Source organism: Suncus etruscus, chromosome 12 (assembly GCF_024139225.1).
Source record: "Suncus etruscus isolate mSunEtr1 chromosome 12, mSunEtr1.pri.cur, whole genome shotgun sequence".
NCBI lineage: Eukaryota > Metazoa > Chordata > Mammalia > Eulipotyphla > Soricidae > Suncus > Suncus etruscus.
In genome coordinates, this window is record NC_064859.1 from 85,162,097 (window position 1) to 85,184,466 (window position 22,370).

Genomic DNA, 22,370 nt, shown 5'->3' on the forward strand with positions numbered 1-22,370 from the left:
ACTAAATGCACCAGTTAAGAGACACAGAGTGGCTAAATGGATCAAAAAACTCAATCCAACCTTCTGCTGCCTACAAGAAACGCACCTGAATAGTCAGAACAAACATAGACTCAAAATAAAAGGCTGGAGAAAAGTTATCCAAGCAAACAACACCCATAAAAAAGCTGGAGTGGCCATACTAATATAAGATAATGCAAACTTTATACTCAGGAAGGTTGTAAGGGACAAAGATGGATATTTTATATTAATCAAGGGATATGTAGAGCAGGAAGAAATAACTCTCCTAAACATATATGCACCAAATGAGGGGCCAGCAAAATATTTAAAACAACTGTTGACAAATCTGAAAAACAATATCAATAACAACACAATAATTGTGGGGGACCTCAACACTGCTTTGTCAACACTGGATAGGTCAACCAGACTGAAACCCAACAAGAATATACTAGACCTGAGGAGAGAAATGGAAGAAAGAGGCCTAGTGGATATATATAGGACACTCCATCCCCAGAAACCTGGATACACATTCTTCTCCAATGTACATGGGACATTCTCCAGGATAGACTACATGCTGGCACATAAAACATACCTCCATAAGATCAAGAGGATAGAAATTTTGCAGACTACCTTCGCTGACCACAAGGCTCTGAAATTATTTGTGAATTCCAAAGGGACTCAGAAGACAAAATTTAACACCTGGAAGTTAAACAGCCTCATACTCAATAACCAGTGGGTCCGAGATGAAATCAAGAAGGAAATCAAAAGGTTCCTGGAAACAAATGACAATAAAGACACAAACTATCAGAACCTATGGGACACAGCAAAAGCAGTACTGAGAGGAAAATTTATAGCTTTGCAAGCACACATCAGGAAGGAAGAAGGAGCTTACCTGAGTAGCTTAATGACACAGCTAATAGAACTAGAAAGTACTCAACAAAAGGACCCAAAAATAGGAAGACAGAAGGAAATAACAAAGCTGAGAGCAGAAATCAACGAAGTGGAAACCCAAAAAACAATCCGAAAGATCAACGAAAGCAGAAGTTGGTTCTTCGAAAAAATAAACAAGATTGATAGACCACTGGCAAACCTAACAAAGAAAGAGAGAGAGAGAAACTTGATAACTCGTATTAGGAATGAAAAAGGAGAGATCACTACTGATATGACAGAGATTCAAAGGGTAATCAGAAACTACTTTGAAAAACTTTATGCCACTAAAAATGAGAACCTGGAAGAAATGGATAAATTCTTGGACTCTTATAATCTTCCACGGTTGAAAGAAGAGGATGTAGCATATCTAAACACCCCCATCACCATTGATGAAATAAAAATGGTAATCAAAAGTCTGCCCAAAAACAAAAGCCCAGTTCCAGATGGATTCACTAATGAATTCTATCAAACTTTCCAAGAGGAACTACTACCAATCCTGGCAAGACTCTTTCATGAAATTGAACAAGTGGAAACACTCCCAAATAGCTTTTATGAAGCCAACATCACCTTGATACCTAAACCAGACAGAGATGCTACGAAAAAAGAAAATTACAGACCAATATCGCTGATGAATGCAGATGCAAAGATCCTCAACAAAATCCTGGCAAATAGGATTCAATACCTCATTAAGAAGATCATCCACTACGATCAAGTAGGTTTCATCCCAGGAATGCAAGGATGGTTTAACATCTGTAAGTCTATCAACATAATACACAACATCAACAACAAGAAAAATAAAAACCACATGATTATATCAATAGATGCAGAGAAAGCATTTGACAAGGTCCAACACCCATTCTTGATCAAAACTCTCAGCAAGATGGGAATGGAAGGAACCTTTCTCAATATAGTTAAGGCCATCTACCACAAGCCAGTGGCAAATATTATCCTCAATGGAGAAAAACTAAAAGCCTTCCCTCTAAATTCTGGCACAAGACAAGGCTGTCCTCTCTCACCACTCCTATTCAACATAGCACTGGAAGTACTTGCTATAGCGATTAGGCAAGAAAAAGATATCAAGGGAATCCAGACAGGAAAGGAAGAAGTCAAGCTCTCACTATTTGCAGATGACATGATGCTCTACTTAGAAAACCCTAAAGACTCTACCAAAAAGCTTCTAGAAACAATAGACTCATATAGCAAGGTGGCAGGCTACAAAATTAACACACAAAAATCAATGGCCTTTCTATACACCAATAGTAATAAGGAAGAAATAGACATTAAGAAAACAACCCCATTCACAATAGTGCCACACAAACTCAAATATCTTGGAATCAACTTGACTAAAAATGTGAAAGACCTATACAAAGAAAACTATAAAACTCTGCTCCAAGAAATAAGAGAGGACATGCGGAAATGGAAACACATACCCTGCTCATGGATTGGCAGGATTAACATCATCAAAATGGCAATACTCCCCAAGGCATTATACAGATTCAACGCTATCCCTCTAAAGATACCTATGACATTCTTCAAAGAGGTAGATCAGGCACTTTTGAAATTTGTTTGGAACAATAAACACCCTAGAATAGCTAAAGCAATCATTGGGAAAAAGAATATGGGAGGAATTACTTTCCCCAACTTTAAACTTTACTACAAAGCAATAGTTATCAAAACAGCATGGTATTGGAATAAGGACAGACCCTCAGATCAGTGGAATAGGCTTGAATACTCAGAAAATGTTCCCCAGACATACAATCACCTAATTTTTGATAAAGGAGCAGGAAATCCTAAATGGAGCAAGGAAAGCCTCTTCAACAAGTGGTGTTGGCACAACTGGATAGCCACTTGCAAAAAATTGAACTTAGACTCCCAGCTAACATCATGTACGAAGGTAAAATCCAAATGGATTAAAGACCTCGATATCCGACCCCAAACCATAAGATATATAGAACAACACATAGGCAAAACTCTCCAGGACATTGAGACTTCAGGCATCTTCAAGGAGGAAACTGCACTCTCCAAGCAAGTGAAAACAGAGATTAACAGATGGGAATACATTAAGTTGAGAAGCTTCTGCACCTCAAAGGAAATAGTGCCCAGGATACAAGAGCCACCCACTGAGTGGGAGAATCTATTCACCCAATACCCATCAGACAAAGAGCTAATCTCCAAAATATACAAGGCACTGACAGAAATTTACAAGAAAAAAACATCTAATCCCATCAAAAAATGGGGAGATGAAATGAACAGACACTTTGACAAAGAAGAAATACAAATGGCCAAAAGACACATGAAGAAATGCTCCACATCACTAATCATCAGAGAGATGCAAATCAAAACAACAATGAGATACCACCTCACACCACAGAGAATGGCACACATCACAAAGAATGAGAACAAACAGTGCTGGCGGGGATGTGGAGAGAAAGGAACCCTTATCTACTGCTGGTGGGAATGCCGTCTAGTTCAACCTTTATGGAAAGCAATATGGAGATTCCTCCAAAAACTGGAAATCGAGCTCCCATACGATCCAGCTATACCACTCCTAGGAATATACCCTAAGAACACAAAAATACAATACAAAAATCCCTTCCTTACACCTATATTCATTGCAGCACTATTTACCATAGCAAGACTCTGGAAACAACCAAGATGCCCTTCAACAGACGAATGGCTAAAGAAACTGTGGTACATATACACAATGGAATATTATGCAGCTGTCAGGAGGGATGAAGTCATGAAATTTTCCTATACATGGATGTACACAGAATCTATTATGCTGAGTGAAATAAGTCAGAGAGAGAGAAAAACGCAGAATGGTCTCACTCATCTATGGGTTTTAAGAAAAATGAAAGACATTCTTGCAATAATAAATTTCAGACACAAAAGAGAAAAGAGCTGGAAGTTCCAGCTCACCTCAGGAAGCTCACCACAAAGAGTGATGAGTTTAGTTAGAGAAATAACTACATTTTGAACTGTCCTAATATTGACAATGTATGAGGGAAATGTAGAGCCTGTTTAGGGTACAGGCGGGGGTTGGGTGGGGAGGAGGGAGATTTGGGACTTGGGTGATGGGAATGTTGCACTGGTGATGGGTGGTGTTCCTTTTATGACTGAAACCCAAACACAATCATGTATGTAATCAAGGTGTTTAAATAAAAAGAAAAAAAAATTCAGGATTTTCAAAAAAAAAAAAAAAGTATTAATAAAAAGTGGGGCCAGCGAGGTGGCGCTAGAGGTAAGGTGTCTGCCTTACAAGCGCTAGCCAAGGAAGGACCACGGTTCGATCCCCTGGCGTCCCGTATTGTCCCCCCAAGCCAGGGGCAATTTCTGAGCGCTTAGCCAGGAGTAACCCCTGAGCATCAAACGGGTGGCCCGAAAAACCAAAAAAAAAAAAAAAAGTATTAATAAAAAGAAAAGATGAGGGACTGAAAAAAGAATACAGTGCTTCTCTGATAATGAGGGCAACCCTGGTTTGGTTCTTAGTGTTACATATAAGGTTCCCTGAGCACCTCCAACAGTGATCCCTAAACAAAGCCAGGTTTAGTCCCTGAGCACTGCTGAGTGTGGCCCCAAACCCCCCAAATAAAATGAATACCAAGTTCTAGAATTTAGAGGTCACACTTACCAGGTTCAGGCGATCATATGAGGTACTGAGGATTGAACCTAGGCTGGCAGTGTATATAAGTGTATATGTGTACATATGTGTATATATTGCTCTGGAATTTTATTTTTAAAAAATTAGAAGAAAATATTGTCTGCTCAGTTTTGGTATCAAAATTCAATCAGTTCTGTTTGTCAGCCTTTTGGGGTGTGCATATGTTATGGGGAGTAGAGGATGCTCAGTGGAAGGGACAGTGACAGTGCGGCAGGAGGAACAAGGTGCAGAGAAGAGAGGCTGGACATATGGAATACGAATACACCAGCGATGAGACTCCAGCCAGTCCCCTGAAATATCCCAGCCTAGGGCAGCTCCTTCTCACATTCTTGAGACTTGAAGCACTTGGAGCTTCAAGAGCTTCAAGAGCCCAAGGCAGGCAGGTAGCTAGAAGGGTTGAGAACTGAGTACACTGGCTGGAATTTTCTGTCCATTCAATTGGGAGAGGGACAGAGAAGAAGATAAGAGACCAGGAATGGTGACAGAGGGAGGTTTGCTCTTGGGAAAGTACCACTAGACTGGGCAGACAGTGCTTGCTTCAAGGCCTCGGGGCTACCAGGAGAGTAGAACTGAGGGCAGTGGGCTGGTGCATGGACTCTGAATCCTGCTGTGATTAGGAACAGGGAGGACGAGCTAGACACACTCCTTATCCTTGAGGAAAAGCTCCTATCCTGAGACCATGGCCACAAGACCCACCACTCCTATGCTGATTCTGTAGCCCTCAAGGAAGCTGTGGGCATTCCTTGTTCCCAGAACCAGTACAGCTTGGGTTTTGCCATCTACCTTGTTCAGCTGCCCCCACCTGCTCTCTGGGACTTTGGACACTCCTGAGCTTTGCCACAGAGCAGAAGACAGTGGTTGGGGAGCAGCTGAGGGTGGCTGGGTTGCAGCTCAGGGGAAAGATTCTGATGTGGAGAAGTTAGAGTCTGGGATCTGTGAGACTCTGCAGAGCCAGGTCTAAGGGAGGCTAGTCAAAAGGGGAGATTGTGTTTTCTAGGGGCATCCCTATAACCTAAAGGCATTGCTGGCCAACATGGCCCGGAAGCACAAACCTCCCAAAGGTTTGTCCTGTGTGGGCCCATCCTCAGGGGCCAAACCCTTGATGCCTCTTGGGGAGTCAGGACCCAGAGACCAGGAGACAAGAACAGAAGGAAGCTGACTTCCAAAAACAAAGGACTTCAAGGATTGCAAAGAAGTTTCTGGTAACTCAGGAGAGGTCGGTAGGATTGATCATGGCCAACTTCTTCCTCAAATGAAGGCCTGGATTGTAAAAGTGTCCCCATAACCCCAGCTCTAGGGTAGATGCCAGTGTCTAAGGGTGAGCCTGCTCTACCCTTCTGTCACACCCATCCCTGGACTGGGTGCTAGCTGCCACCAGGGCTGAGGTGGGGCAGGTTGGGGCTATAAGGGGTCCCTTCTTGCATTTGAAACATGGGGTGAACTGCTGAAATTTGCTGGGAAGAAGTACTAAACTTTTTCTTTGGTGGTGGGAAGGGATCATAAAACCCCAAGGGAGGTGAGCAAATGGCCCTGGGATATACCCTCCTGGTTTTGCTGAGGTAATAGTGAGGAGCCACAGCACTGCTGACTCCTGTTCATGCTTATTTGGTGCTGTGGTCCCTTCCATGCCACACTACCAGCTTGGGCAGGGGGTGGGAGCAAAAGGCATTGAGGCAGCCCCCCCCCAATATTCTTCCCCCACAGAGCACAGATCCCAACATCACACTTGTTCTATCTCTGCTCCTTTGAGTTGCCAATGATGTCACAAAGAGCTAGAGAGATACTTTAGTATCTTTAGTCCCCCAGTGTCTAAGTCCACCAATTCCTTTCACAGATGAAAAAAATGAGGCCCAAGAGGGGCAGGGGGCAATTGCACAGTCAGCTGGGGGCAGTGCCAGGGCCTTATTCTACTTTCCCAAACCATTTTAGTCCTTGCTTCTCTGTGGACCAGCAAATGAGCAGAGATGTTCAGAAGGAATGTCCAGATCTCCAAGTACCCAGAAGAAATAATTCCTGGGGTGATGCCTCAGCCTCAGGATTCCCATCCCTCAGAAGGGCCTCTCAGAAGAATTCCAAGAGCATCTTCCCTGGCAGAGCTCATCTGTTTATCTCATCCCTTCATCTTTCTAGTATTTTCCATCCTAGTGACTCTATCCTAACTCAAAGTTCCCTTCAGAACACCCCGTCTTCCTTAGGCTATACAGACCAATGCCTTCGATGACCAGACTCTAGAGAGGGGGCTTAGCAACCTCAGAGCCCTTTCCTTTTTCCATGAGCATTTGACTTGCTAAATGGAAGCTAGGGAAACCAGGTCCTTTAGGAAGAAAGCATACATGCCGTCAAATTGCAAAACCAAGGTTCAAATCCTAATTCTAGTCAATACTTTTATCTTCAAAAAACAAGTTGACTTTTATGAGTCCACTCTGGTGATGGGAGAGGGCTACTCTCTGCCTTTGGGCATAGCGAGAGAATGGGAACTCCTTAGGGCTTGGGGGGCTGAAGACACACCTGCCTTCCTGCTGCTTCACTCATCATCTATCATCTCCCCAACTGAGAGACAAACCCTGCATCAGCTGGTGAGTGTGCAGGCGGGACTTTTCAGTACTCACCTCTGATAATGTGGTGTCCTTAGAAGCTTGACTAAGACATAAGCACCTAGTGAAAGAAGCTTAATAAAAAGGCCAAGGGCTGCATGATTTCATGTACAAGGACTTAAGAAAGAAAAGGTGGAAATTACAGATTAGTGCTTGTCTGAGAGGAGGACAGTGGAGATTGCAACTAGGCATGAGAGGATTTTATGGGGATGGGTGTGAAAATATTGTGTAGTGGTTGGTGGTAAGTGGCAGTTTCTAGCTGGTGCAAACTACCTAACAAAGCAATAAAAATGGATGAGTTTTACTGTATGTATAGGACATCTCAGTAAAGTTGAGGGGGAGAGAAAATGCTTCTAATTTGGAAATGATGATCTGGAAAGAGCCCATATCCTGCCCAGCCTCTCACAGGGGGAACAATTCTCTAATCTGAGAACTTTCAAGGTGTGTCCATGATTTTAACAAGTAAGAAATTGGGTGAACTGGGAGATATGGGAGATTTGAAACAATACAGCACACACTAAGTGTGTGAGTACTTTAGGATTTGGAACTCCAAAATTCTGATACTCAATGCATGGAGGGGTTTCACATAGTCAAGCTTTATAAAAGTGAAAAAACATTATTGTAATAATACCTAGAGACCATAGAGATGAGGGCTGAAAGGTCCAGCCCCCAATACGAAGCTTACCACAAGGAGTGGTGAATTCAGTTGAGAAATGACTATACTGACAACGACCATGACAATGGTAGTAAGAGAAATAGATGCCTGTCCTGAATGCAAACAAGGGTGGGGGAGAAGGGAGATGGAGGGCATTGGTGGTGGGGATATTTCACTAGTGAAGGGGGATGTTTTTTATATATATAACTCAAACCCAACTACAAACATGTTTGTAATCATGGTTCTTAAATAAAGATATGTATTGAAAAAGGAACATGTCAAAAATAAAACATAGTCAAGCTTTATCAGACAGGGGGAAGCCACTTACCAACAGAGACTTAGAATTCTATTGGTAGTAAAAGGAGGTAAGAGAGATACAGATCATATGGTGAGGATGTTGGTATAGGTTCAGTGTCAGAGTTCCATCCAGCCTTTCATCCACTTCACTCCTTGGAGTAAGACCTACGAGCATGGATTACAAAAGTATCTCTAGGGGGCCCAATTTAGTACCTATATTGATTGTAATGCCCAGAGAACCTCTCACAGTCTGTTTTTTAAAAATATATCCTTGCCTTTGGCATGTCTGTTTATCATTATCTGCCTGGGCAAGTGGATACTTTTAAATTGATAATGTTAGTCCCTTTATATGTGAGTTGGAATTATCACAATGCCAACACACCAAATAACATCCGAGAACAGTTACCCTGAAATAAACTCTACAGATAATCGGGCTCAAGCCTGATGTGTTTATAGTCTTCCTTCCTGCAATTCAGGGCTCCTCACTGTAACCTTGATCCAATAGCCTCACTCCTTTTTGCTCTAGGGGGGGGGGAGAAAAAATAAAAAGCAACAAAGCCCTCATCCGTCTTTCATGAAGAAAGCATCTTCTTAGAAGTTGGTGACTTGGGCCCAGAAAGATAGCACAGCAGCTTTCAAGCAGCCGATCCAGGACCAAAGGTGGTTGGTTCGAATCCCGGTGTCCCATATGGTCCCCCGTGCCTGCCAGGAGCTATTTCTGAGCAGACAGCCAGGAGTAACCCCTGAGCACCGCCGGGTGTGGCCCAAAAACCAAAAAAAAAAAAAAAAAAAAGAAGTTGGTGACTTAAGATACTGTCTCCTATGACCCAGTGTGGCCATACTAGCTTTCCAGCCTGAATGTGGAGCCTCACAGCCAGCTCCCAAGCCAAAGTAGATCTCAGTCCTCTAGGCTAACCACCTTCCTGCCCTCTGCAACTACAGAGCCAGTCCTGGCCCTTTTCTAGGTGTTGTCCTAGGCCCAGTCCTAGGTCCTACTCCTAGGTGCTGCATTTCCTCCTACCTACTGTCCCCTCTCTCGAAGGCCTGATGAGATAGATGGGAAATTCTACCAGTACTTGAGAAGGAAGGTCCACAATCATTCACACTGTGTACAGGAGTCTTAAAGTACTTAAAGTGCTTAAAGTAGTCTCTCTCTCTCTCTCTCTCTCTCTCTCTCTCTCTCTCTCTCTCTCTCTCTCTCTCTCTCTCTCTCTCTCCTCCCTCCTTTCCCTAATGTCTTTCTGTTTCCTTCTATTACTCTAAGTACTATATAAATCCTCCTCCTCTACCCTCTCCCAGCCAGAAAAACCAAATAAAAGACTAAAACACAATCATGTGAATCAACATCCTCTTCCAAACGGACCGAGCAAGGCTCTGACTTCAAAGCACTAGACTTCATCTGCAATTTCCTATTCTGCACGGATCTTGCCTTTCTGTTGGATGTGCCTTGTCGCCTCCCAGCATCCAGCCCAGGGTCAAGCAGAAGGTGGCCCCTTGGAGGAAGGACATGACATTTGGAAAGAGAGAGGTCAGAGGAGGAAGAGAAAGGGGTCAGGTCAGGGAGAGGTCAAGGCTGTGGAAAGGTAGCAGAAAAGAAGGGCCCTTTGGAGCAGTTAATTCTCCCTCCTGGTTTCCAGGTCTGTGAGGTGACAGACCAGAAACAAGCTTACAGGCTGTCAGGGCCCCGAAGCCCCCAATGAGCATCAGTCAGGGAGGCAGGGCCTGGGTTGGGGACCTGGTCAGCATCAGCCCAGCTGATGCCAATTAAGAGGTAGGACTCCGGCCCCTAACCCTGGACTCAGATCAAAAGCCCTTGGTCGTCTGACAGGAGCTGAACATAAATCTGAAGGGGCCTAGCCTTCTGCTAATGAGCGGGTCTGGCTCCGACAAGGCAGGTCCCAGATCCTGTTTCTCTCTCAGGGAGCAAATGAGCAGCCCTGAGTGAAAGACTGGGGGTGCCTTGAACTTGAGCATACTCCTTCCCCCACACCCCCACATGGGACCCACCTTTGCTCAGGAAATAGTAGGATCCAATCTGAGAAGGAATGTGAGGGGTTGCTGGGATGTCTCCCCACCCCCCAGGCCAGCTTTTACCTGGGAGGCCCAGGGCCTGCTTCTTGCCCGTAGTCTGGCCCCACAAGAATTTTAACCACTAACATCTGGGTTCAAGAGACTCCGGAAGAGCAAACGTCTTCACCTCCTTTGATTCCCTTCACACAAAGGCCTTTTTAAATTTTAATTTGAGGTGACCTCTGACCTGAGTTCCCATATCCATCCATTCCAGATACTTCCTGTGCCCTCAGATAACCTCATCCCCAAGGCAGCCCCCACCTGAGCTGAGGCCCCATAAGGGGAGATGCTGATCCTGCCACCATGACCCAAACTAGACTGGGAGTCCCCAAGCCTTTGGTTTCTCCCCCAAAGTCCCATCTTCCTCCCAGGGTCAAAGATGTGTGGTATTGGAATGACGTTTGGTGCAACTCCATCACTAACAAGATTGGAATCATGGTACCTGGATGAAAATGGAAGAGAAAAGATACCACACACGTACCAAATATCTCCCAGGAAGCCAAAGAAGGGACACCTAGGAGTCTTACTGTGAGAATTTTCCAGCCCTTTCAAGAGTAAAATCCTGAGTGCCAGGTTCATGTTTATGGACAAGCTGAGGACACTGCAAGGAAGACACCAAAGTGCTCCCAGCTAGTTTACGGCAGGCCCAAGGCCACCAAAGGTGTGACAGGCAAGGACCAGGGGCTTGGTGGGAGAGAGACCTAGGTCAGACCCTTGCTGCTTGTCCTCAAAGCCTGACTGGCTGTCTGCCTGCTGCTTGAGCCCCAGAGACCCATATTTTCTCATCTCCAGGGTGGCTCACCCATCCCAACAGGCCAGTGTCATGGTCAAGGTTCAAATGAGAAAACAGTGAGAGCCAATCAATCCCTCTGGCTCCATGATCCTCTCAAAATTGTCTTTGGATTCAAATGAGGCCTTCCTGCTCTAGAGAACCCCACTCAGTGTACAGCCTAGTGCTAAGAGTATCTGAGAGCAAATGGAGCAAAGAGACGGTATTTGGGGCCCTGTCTTCAAATCCCTCAGAATATGTAAGTCACGTGTGTGAGGTGGCCTCCAGTACCAAGCCTGGAGCTGAGGATGAGGGTGACTTGAACTGGGCAGTTTCTGGACAAGGGGGCATTTCCCCTTCATATTTACCAGGGGGCATTTCTCTAATTACACCAGTGCTTCTCAAATAGTGGGGTATGCCTCCCAGGGGGGGGCGCAAGACTCCATAAAGGGGGGGGGAGCATTTGACTCAGCAAACACTGTCATAACAAGCTAAGCCCCGTGTTTATGTCTCTATGTCTCTGGAGCTGAGAGTTGCTGTGTCCTGCTTCAAACTCCACTTCGAAAAGCTATGCATTGCAAAACGTGCTCATTGTAGCCATTCATCCAGACATCACCTCTGATTAAAAAATCAGCTCAAATTATTTTATATATTTTTGTTTTGCAGGTTAAAGGTTTTTTTTTTTTTAATAAAGATACTATTTACAGTCGCTCAGGGGATTGTGAAAAATGTTTTCTTCTTTCTAGGGGGGGCATGACAGAAAATAATTGAGAAGCACTGAATTACTCAGAGGCTCCCAATAGTAACCTGCCCTGCCCTGTGGCCATGCCAGCAAGGTGGTAACTACCCGAGTGCCTACAAGTGCCTCTACGGATCTGGGCAAAACCACTGGATGGGGCATTGCCCACCCCCAGCCTGCCTGCCAATGGTTTGACCACATGACTCCCCATTAGAACCCTCCTCCTGGCTCCCCAACTGCCTTCCGCAGGCCAGTGACTCATGCCATCTCCCCAGGCCTAGCTCACCACAGCTGACATCACCTTCACCCCCGCCCTTTCCAGCAAAGCCTGGCACGTCTTTTCTTCCCTCTGATCCCGCTCAAGAACACTCATGCTTCAGGAGCTGAGCGAGAACGTGGGGAAACTGAGGCCTGCCAAGGGTAGGGCTTTGTTCTGGTTGTTGAGCTATGAGGTCTGCAGTGCTTATTTCTTTGATTTGAAGGGGCTGACCTAAAGCCCCGTCAGGATGTTGGGGGAGGAAGCCATCTTGGCTGTAACTAAACCCGTATACCTACACCTGCCTGGAAACGAAGGCCCAAACTCCCTATGGGGTCTACAGCTGCCTCTCGGGTTCCAATGCTCCAAGAACAGCAAAAAAAAAATCAAAGGACATTCCCACTTCCCACTGCCTGGGTGGAGAGTAGCCAAGTTTTGCACAGAGTCTGAGGGGTTCAGAGAAAGTCTGAAAGACACCATTAAAAAAGGTATAGAAGGGGCCAGGATGCAGAGCTTGAAGTGCTCAGAGCCTGAAGAAGCAAGAGGTCAAGACACCCTGTGAGAATCCTGAGGGATCCAGAAGAAGGGGCTGCTGACTCCTGGAAAAGGCCCCAAGCCTCCAGAAGGGAGAACTGCTCTTGAGACAGAGCTTTGCCAAGCACAGTCTCCTGTCCAACAGTGTGGCAATGCTTTCTTGGAAATGCAAAAGCGACTCTACTCCATCCAAGCCTCCTGAGCCAGCAGCCAGCAAGGTGAGGCCCCAGCATAGTGAAGAAAGGAAGGACTTAGAGAAGCCTCTGCTTGTTCAAGCAATCCAACTAAGCAAGAGTGTCTGGTGCCCACGTCCCCCATAAACTCCCATGCAATGTGACATCCAGCCAGCCGTAGCCCTTTTCTCTAATTTGCACAACTGCCCTCACATATCACCCCTTTCTCCAAGATGCTTGTTTCCAATATGGGTCTCCCTATCATCCCTGGATCTATACCAGTTGAATCTCTATTGCTTTGTCATGAGGATGTAGAACCCCAAACCCCAAACCGGCCCTATCTGCTGGCATTGTATGTGCCATTTCCCTTCTCTCCTGGGAATCTCTCAGCTGCATTGATTGCCTCACCTTTCCCTTTCCACACGGCCCCTCCTGTTATATTTAAAATGACATCAGAGCAGACAAAACAGCTTTGTCCATGAACAAAGCTTTGAAACCTTTGAGCTCATTGGATGCCCACGGAGCCTCAGACACTCACCCACAAATATGCCGGGAGGTCTGGCCATATATGGACGGGCCCAAGTTCCTTTCCTTGCAACTGGCCCTGAGAGGCCCTGCACTCCCTCTGTTCCCACAGGATCTCTTAGATGGCTGTTCTTGGCCCGGCCTTGCCCATCGCTTCAAGCTAAGGCTGCTGGTAGTTTTTTCTTCTGACAACTGAACCTCCATCAAAAGGCATTCCTCACTTTTCATCAGGTGGAATTAAGAGAAATCTCCCAAAACATTGGGACTCTTCTCTGCCCCCTGGAATTGATGCACACAGAAATCCTTTGGCAGACTCAGAGGCTACTGAGTTACCTACACAAATGTAGATAATAGTTATGTTTTTCTCTTTTTACTGCGTGTAAAAAAAAAAAACAGACAAACACTGTGTGTGTGTGTGTGTGTGTGTGTGTGTGTGTGTGTGTGTGTGTGTGAATGGTGCCAGCACCTCACATGTAAGGCAAAAATGTTCTACCACAGAGCTACATCCCCAAGACCCCTTTTCAGGGGAAAAAACTTAAAAGTGTTTCTTTGCTACAAATGCCTCCCTGCAAATAGCCCAGCTTCACTACTGCTTTTCTATTAATCTCTGCAAGAGACTCCTCCTATCTGCCAAAACTCCAGGTATGCCAGTTTTGTGGTTGACATCTCCAGGGATGGTTTGGAGCCAGGGCGGGCTGCCTTCTCCCGCCTCTCTGCACTCCCAGAAGTCCCGGTAGCCACACCCATAAGCCATATGAGCTCATCAACCCAACTCCACAGATCCTCAGAGTCCAGACCGCGGGGCCACTGATGTGTCCACGCAACATCCCCATAAATTTAATACTGACTTCCCAGTAGGACTACACCAATTTAGATGTGAAAGTATCATAGAAGCCACATAAGCTCAACAAAGAAAACCAACAACAGAATACTCAATAAACAGCTTAGTAAACAGTTTAGTAAACTTTCAGACAATGACATAACAACCCCATTGCAAGATATGACATTTTTCACAGATTTTCTTCTAATTAAGGATTTTTTCCTATAATTTTATTATTAGTCATACCAAGCAATAGTAGGTAAATTATTTGTACCTACTAAGGGCTAGGTATTGGGGAGGTTGGAAAAGTGGTGACAAGGGTGGATGTAATGTTACACTGGTGGTGGGATTGATGCTGGAACACTGAATGCCAGAAATAACTGTATTATGAGCAACTCTGTAAACCACAGTGTCCAAAAATAAATTTCATTTTCAAAAATGTGTCTTCAGGGCCTGGAGTATATAGTGCAGAGGCTTTTGACTTGCATGTGGCTGGTCCAGATTAGATCCCCAGCATCCCATATGGTCCCTGTTGGGAGTAATTCCTGAGTGCAGAGCCAGGAATAATCTCTAACATCGCTGGGTGTGGCCCCAAAACAAATGAAAGTTAAAATAATTAATTAGTTAATTAAATGATGCCACTTTTCCCAGCTTCTGTTCTCTATCCCTTGCAGCATTGTAGAACTCACTATAGTCCATCCCCTGGGCTATAGGCAACCAGGAAAGAAGCTCAGTAAATATAGTTAGTGCATTCATGGATACACATATGGGGCCAGCACCGCATGTAAATCACATAGGACTAGCCTTAAGCAACAAAAACTAATGACATCTTAGTAACTGCTATAATATGAATAGATTGGTTCTTTGGGAGATGGAGAGCAGATTTCAATGATGCTCAGGAACCCAGGTGACACGTGGCCCAGTCAGGCCAGGAAATGCAATGTTGCTAGCAGTGTCCAGGTCATCAGGGCCACACACAGGTGGTGCAAGGTTGTTCAGGGAATGGGGTTAAGGAGAAATGGACACACAGAATAGATCAGACTTGGGGCCTTGAGCAAGATTTATTGTTCCTCCCTGGCCCCCAAATGGATAAGCTTTAAATACATTCTATTGAGTGAAAGACACCAGTCATGAGGTCAGAGGATGTGGTTCAAAGGAAGAGCTCTTGCTTTGCATGCATCAGACTTGAGTTCCATTCCCAACTCTTCAAACCTAAAAGTCAATGCTCTGCGGGCAAGGAGGGATGTGGCTTAGTGGGAAAGTGTGTGTGCCTGGCATGCAGGAAACCCGGTTTCCACTCCTGGGCACAGTCACCCCATTCCTCCATATAGAAATGATTTTTGCAGCCACACTGTAGATCAGTGCAACAGTCTCTTCCTTGCATGGAAAAACAAATAATAAAAAAAAAAGGCCACACCAGACATAAAAGATCCCAAACTGCGTGGTATCATTCCTATGAAATATCCAGAATGAATAAATCCATAGAAGCAGAAAATAGTTCGATGATCACAAGAGGCTGGGGGGAGGGGAGCTTCACTGGTAGTAGGTATGGGGGTTCTTTAGGGGAAGAAGAAACGCTTTGGAATTGCATGAGGGTAGTAGTTATACAATCCCAAGACTGTGCTTAAAGCCACTGAACTATACATTTCTTAATGGTGAGTTTGAAGGTATTTTAATTCTACCAGAATTAAAAGGAAGCATGGCTGACGGACTTTTCTGCCTTTAGCCAGCTGACAAAAGTCACCTGGCCTGTTTGCTAAAAGCGCAGGTTCATGGGCCTCTTCTTTGAGGTTCAGACAGTTGTGGATTCAGAGCTTGAAGCTGCCATCCAGGGAGCCATTCAAAGTGCCACTTCCCTGTCTCCCAAAGCGCTTGGGTCAGAGCATTTCTAAGCCAACCTCAGAACCTCAGAAGACAAATAAATTCTTTAACCTATTATTTCGGGAGGGGGGAGCTATGGATTTCAAACACTCCCGAAACTTTGTTTTTAGTCTGCTTCTTATTAAAAACAGACTGGGTCCCAAAGAAACCCCATCAGGGGTAGGTAATGAAGTAATCAGGATCATAATAAAAGAACAGAATGGAAAAACTGCCTGGCCTCGAGCAAACCACACACACCAGAAAAAAAAAAAAAAAAAAAAGTTGTCTTCTGCCTCCAGTGCTCCACTGAGCCATTCAGAGGAAAATATCCTGCTAGCCACAGGCAGAGCTTAATTTGGGGGGGAAAGGAGAACTAAACTTGAGTAAATCACTCACAACCCCTATCCAAAAAACATACTTAGACGCCCACTCCTACTCAGCCCCGATTCTAATTTTCGCTATGGGTTCCGTGATTAGGGCTTTCTTTGGGGTTACAAGGAAACAGAGTTGTAAATCGGTATTAGAATGTGATCAAAAGGCAAGTCTGCATGCAATTATTGTGTTTGAAAACAGTGTTCAGAGGCACCGGCTTTCAAGTGCAGCTGTGGTCACGTGGTGTACGCTCAGCTTCATACATGCACATGACTTTGGTCCCCACCAAAGAGAAAAGACAAAGGCCTGGGCTTTACCATTGTTCGTGCATCTTTGTTACAGGATGAGAAGCACCCCACCAGCTGAGAAAGGACCTTTTCCACCATCTCCCTGGGCTGCCCCTGGAGACCATTGCAGGAGGAAGTCTTGCCAATCATCTCATATGTGGAAAAATGACCATTCTGGCCATTTGAAAACAGTCTCCCCTTGGTTGATAGAAATGCACTTCTCCAAACTCCAAATGAGGATGTGAAAGGAGAGAGCTTTGGGCATGACTGCCTGCCAGTTCCTGGGCACTGAGCTTTGTGGTTTCGTAGACTTGCTCACATGTCTTTCAAGAACCACGGCAGTGGGCCCACTGCGAATTTAGCCACGTCTCATTAACCTCCCAGGCCCATCCCAGGCCAGCAAATACTGAGCTTAGAGTGTTGTAGAGCCTCAACTTTTTCATAAGATGAGTGAAGGACAGATTTAGTCGCCAGAACACATGCAGTTGGGGCAGAGAAATACCGTGATGACAATGAGGGTGGGAAATGATCACTCTGGAGAAAGAACTGGATGCAGAAACTAAAGTGATTTGCATGATACCTCTTTATTAAAAATATTGCAAACCACAGTGTCTGAAAGGAAGAAAGATAGAAAGACATACAGACATAGAGACAGGGAGACAGGGAAGAAAATGTCTACCAGAAAGGTAGATGAATGGGGGTGTGCAGGAGTGAAATTGGGGATATTGGTGGTGGGAAATGTGTGCTGGTGAAGGGATGTGTGTTGATTGTATGACTGAAACTCAATCATGAACCATCTTGTAACTGTGTATCTCATGGTGACTCAAAATATTAATTTAAAAAAAAAAAAGCCAGACTATGACCTTCTCTAAGGAGACCCAGAAACTCAGGTCCTGAGCGTGGGTGGCCATGACAGCATCTGGCTGGCCTACTGAGGTTGCTGTCACCTGTCATGTATGAACTAGGGAAGCAAAGCCCTTTGCTCTGAGAGAATCTGGAGATCCGCACCAAGCAGACTCAGCAAAGCACCATTATAGGTAGCCGGGAAGGAGTGGCTAGCACAGGTGTGGTGTGTTGTCATGGCATCAGTAGCACCCAGGCTTGCTCTGTGACCTCCTGTCCCTTACTCTCTGAAGAGAGTCCCTAACTCTCTTACGTCTCTATCCTGTAACATAGATGTGGTCAGATACCACAGCTGTCCCCTGAGGGCACTGGATTTCTTTCAACCTTGGCTCTGCCCTTCTTATAACCCCATGACCTTTGACCAGAGAAAGCCCCATGGCATGCAGACAGAGATTGGGGGAAGGGTCAAGGCTAGCAAAGTTACCCTTAGCCAGAACAGTGCCTGGAATGCACGTAACACTCCCTGAATATCTAACTAAACATGCAATCTGCGCTCACTAAATAGTGAATAATGAATTAATTCATTCATCGCTAGTTTGGGGTTTTTTGGTTTTTGAGCCACACCTAGTGACGCTCAAGAGTTACTCCTGGTTCTGTGCTCAGAAATTCCTCCTGGCTTTAGGGAACCATATGGGATGCCAGGGATCAAACCCAGGTCCATCCTGAGTCAGCCACATGCAATGCAAACGCCCTACCCTGCACTATTGCTCTGGCCCCCCAAAAGAACATGCTCACCAAAAGGTCAAGTCTTTATGAAGAGAAAAAAAAATGGGTCAGGAACTTACAGATGAAAAAGAAAGTAATCCAATGAAAATATAAACAAAGGACCTGGAAAGGCATTTTTTTTTCTTTCAAAGAAGACACAGAAATTCAACAAGTACATATAAAGTTACTCTTGGAGCCAGGGAAAGAGCTCAAAGAGCTGGAGCACAAACTTTTTGTGTAGAAGGCCAGGCTGGATCCATGGTGCACACCATCTGACCACTGCAGGAATGATGATCCCCAAACACCATACCGAGAGAGGCCCCTTAGCATCACTGAGTGTAACCTCAAGGCAAAAGAAACAGAAATGTTTGCTCAGCATTTCTTATCATCAGGGGAATGCAGATCAAGACCATGATGAGATTACACCTTCCACCTGGTAAGATATCAAAAACACAAGAGGTGACAAATGATGTTGTGGAGAAAAGAAACTCCTGTGTTTCTGTGGGCAGTGGGAATTTTACAGCTCAGATGAAAAGCAGGATGGGGGCTGGAGAAATGACTCTATGGCCTAGAGCACATGGTTTGTATGCAGAAAGCCCAGGTTTGACCCCCAGCACCAAATGGTCTCCTGAACACTGCCAACAGTGACCCCTGAGCATAAAGTTTGAAGTAACCTTGAGTTCTAGAAAGAAAGAAAGAAAGAAAGAAAGAAAGAAAGAAAGAAAGAAAGAAAGAAAGAAAGAAAGAAAGAAAGAAAGAAAGAAAGAAAGAAAGAAAGAAAGAAAGAAAGAAAGAAAGAAAGAAAGAAAGAAAGAAAGAAAGAAAGAAAGAAGAAAAAGAAAGAAAGAAAGAAAGAAAGAAAGAAAGAAAGAAAGAAAGAAAGAAAGAAAGAAAGAAAGAAAGAAAGAAAGAAAGAAAGAAAGATAGAAAGAAAGAAAGAAAGAAAGAAAGAAAGAAAGAAAGAGAAGAAAGAAAGAGAAAGAAAAGAAGAGAAAGAAAGAAAGAAAAGAAAGAAAGAAAGAAAGAAGGAAGGAAGAAAGAAAGAAAGAAAGAAAGAAAGAAAGAAAGAAAGAAAGAAAGAAGAAAGAAAGAAAGAAGAAAGAAAGAAAGAAAGAAAGAGAAAGAAAGAAAGAAAGAAAGAAAGAAAGAAAGAAAGAAAGAAAGAAAGAAAGAAGAAAGAAAAGCAAGGAAGGAAGGGAGGGAGGGAGGGAGGAAGGAAGGAAGGAAGGAAGGAAGGAAGGAAGGAAGGAAGGAAGGAAGGAAGGAAGGAAGGAAGGGAAAGAAGGCAGGGAAGGAAGGAAGGAAGGAAGGAAGGAAGGAAGGAAGGAAGGAAGGAAGGAAGGAAGGGAAAGAATGGCAGGAAGGAAGGAAGGAAGGAAGGAAGAAAGGAAGAAGCGAAGGAGGGAAGGGAAGGAAGGAAGGAAGGAAAGAAGGCAGGGAAGGAAGGAAGGAAGGAAGGAAGGAAGGAAGGAAGGAAGGAAGGAAGGAAGGAAGGAAGGAAGGAAGGAGAAGGAAGGAAGGAAGGAAGGAGGGAGGGGAGGGAGGGAGGGAAGGAGAGGAAGGAAGGAAGGAAGGAAGGAAGGAAGGAAGGAAGGAAGGAAGGAAGGAAGGAAGGAAGGGAGGGAGGGAGGGAGGAAGGAAGGAAGGGAGGGGGAGGGAGGGAGGAAGGAAGGAAGGAAGGAAGAAGGAAGGAAGGGAGGAGGAAGGGAGGGAGGAAGGGAGGGGGGAGAGAAAGAAAGAAATAGAGAGAGAAAGAAAGAAGAAAAAGAAAGGAAGACAAGAAAAAAGAAAAAGGAAAGAAAGAAGAGAGATGAAAGAACGATAGGAAGAAAAGAAAAGAAAAAGATGAAAGAACGATAGGAAGAAAAGAAAAAGAAAGAAGAAAATAAAGGAAGAAAAAAGAAAGAAAAGAAAGAAAGAGAAAGAAAAAGGAAAGAAAGAAGAGAGATGAAAGAAAGAACGAAAGAAAGGAAGAAACGAGGGGGCGCTGAAATTTCCGTACAGCAAGATGGCGCCGCCTTAACTAAGAGAGTAAGCCCAACTAGGCCCAACACGCATGCGTAACTGGAGGGGAAAGGTTATCTATCGAAGAGCGCAGAGCGATGGGGTCAGTTTCCTTCCCTGGAAGCTTCCCCGTATCCCCAACGCAGAGTGCCGGCGTGTCTGGACTGCACGAGGACCATGGAGGAACAGGCCCAAAGATCACACCTAGTGCCTGCAAGGCCTCATTCAAGCTCCCAGGAAATGGAGAAGGTCAAGGGGACGAGTCGCAAGTTGGCAGAAGCCACTTCAACAGAGGCGAAGATGAGCAGCTCCATGGAGGTGTCCTGGATTTCTTGGTTCTGTGGGCTCCGGGGCAATGAATTCTTCTGTGAAGTGGACGAAGACTATATCCAGGAAAAGTTCAACCTCACCGGACTCCATGAGCAAGTGCCTCACTTTCGACAAGCTTTAGACATGATCTTGGACTTGGAAACTGATGAAGAGTTGGAGGACAACCCCAACCCGAGAGACCTGATCGAGCAGGCCGCTGAGATGCTTTATGGGTTGATCCATGCCCGCTACATCATCACCAACGGAGGCATCGCCCAGATGTTGGGCAAGTACCAGCAGGGAGACTTTGGCTACTGTCCTCGTGTGTACTGTGAGAACCAGCCAATGCTTCCCATAGGCCTTTCGGACATCCCAGGGGAGGCCATGGTGAAGCTCTACTGCCCTAAGTGCATGGACGTGTACACACCCAAATCACCGAGGCACCACCACACCGACGGTGCCTACTTCGGCACCGGTTTCCCTCACATGTTCTTCATGGTGCACCCTGAGTACCGGCCCAAGCAGCCCACCAACCAGTTTGTACCCAGGCTCTTCGGTTTCAAGATCCATCCAATGGCCTACCAGCTGCAGCTCCAAGCAGCCAGCAACTTCAAGAGTCCAGTCAAGACAATTCGCTGATTCCCTATCCTCCCGTTCTTCTTGGTCTTTGACACCTCCATATTTCTTCGCTGCACCCTTTCCAGAATCCTTTATGATTTTTAGTTTCAATTCAAGGAGTCATTATTGTGGTGGGAATAATGAAATAAAGTGGAAGAAAAAGGCAATGAGCTAGTCTGCCAGTGCTTGGGATTGGGGAAGGGAGGGCAAGTGCTGTGCTGAATGAGCCCTAAGGATTCTCACCTTTGGTAAAAATCAATCACTTTCCCAAGCTGAAAATCAGCATAGATTTGTACCTCCTGGATTTGGGTGATGGTGTTAGTAGAGAGCAGAACAGATACTGGGATTGTATGTGGAGTTGTGCAGGGTTACCTGGATAAAGAGGTAGAGAAAAAAAATTTAATACTAAAAAAAGAAAGAGGGAGGGAGGGAGGAGGAAGGAAGAGGGGGAAGAAAGAAAGAAAGAAAGAAAGAAAGAAAGAAAGAAAGAAAGAAAGAATGAAAGAAAGAAAGAAAGAAAGAAAGAAAGAAAGAAAGAAAGAAAGAAAGAAAGAAAGAAAGAAAGAGAAAGAAAAAGATGAAAGAGAGAAATGAAGGAAGAGTGGTTTTAAACATTCATACAGAAATACACAGTGAAGTATTATTCACCCATGAAAAAGAGACAACTTGCCATGAAACCATAGAATCGCATGGCTGGTGGTGATTCTGGAAGTGACTTCATAGAGTGAAGTAAGGCAGGGAAAAAAAGGCAAAGGCAGTGTGAGCTCTCCTATAGGCAATTCTTTTTTTTTTTTTTTTTTTTTTGGTTTTTGGGCCACACCCGGTAACGCTCAGGGGTTACTCCTGGCTATGTGCTCAGAAGTTGCTCCTGGCTTGGGGGACCATATGGGACACCGGGGGATCGAACCGAGGTCCATCCAAGGCTAGCGCAGGCAAGGCAGGCACCTTACCTTTAGCGCCACCGCCCGGCCCCCCTATAGGCAATTCTAACGAAAGAGCTGAGCTCACACAACAGAGCAGTGAGGGCATGTTGGTCAAAGGGCACAAAATCTTGGCTCTAAGATGAGCAGGTTTTCAGGCCGTGTTGTGTGGCCTGGGAACTGGAGTTAATAATACTTTATGTTCTACTGGAAATGTGCTGAGAGATGATCTGAAGCGTTCTCACCAACAAAAAGGAAGAAAAAAGGTAACTGTGTGAGGTGGTGAGATGGTAGATGTGTTAATTAACTTGGTTGTGGTAATCATTTCACAATGGGTATATCAAAGCATCACAAAGTGCATTAAAACACTTT

General features: G+C 45.0%; 1 protein-coding gene across 1 annotated transcript; it reads left to right on the forward strand.

Annotated features, from left to right (window-relative positions):
* Positions 1 to 20,451: 20,451 nt before the first annotated feature.
* Positions 20,452 to 21,111, forward strand: LOC126024410 (casein kinase II subunit beta-like). The gene has a single exon (XM_049784828.1). It carries the CDS (start codon positions 20,452 to 20,454, stop codon positions 21,097 to 21,099), a length of 648 nt encoding a protein of 215 aa, XP_049640785.1. The 3' UTR covers positions 21,100 to 21,111.
* The last annotated feature ends 1,259 nt before the right edge of the window (positions 21,112 to 22,370 follow it).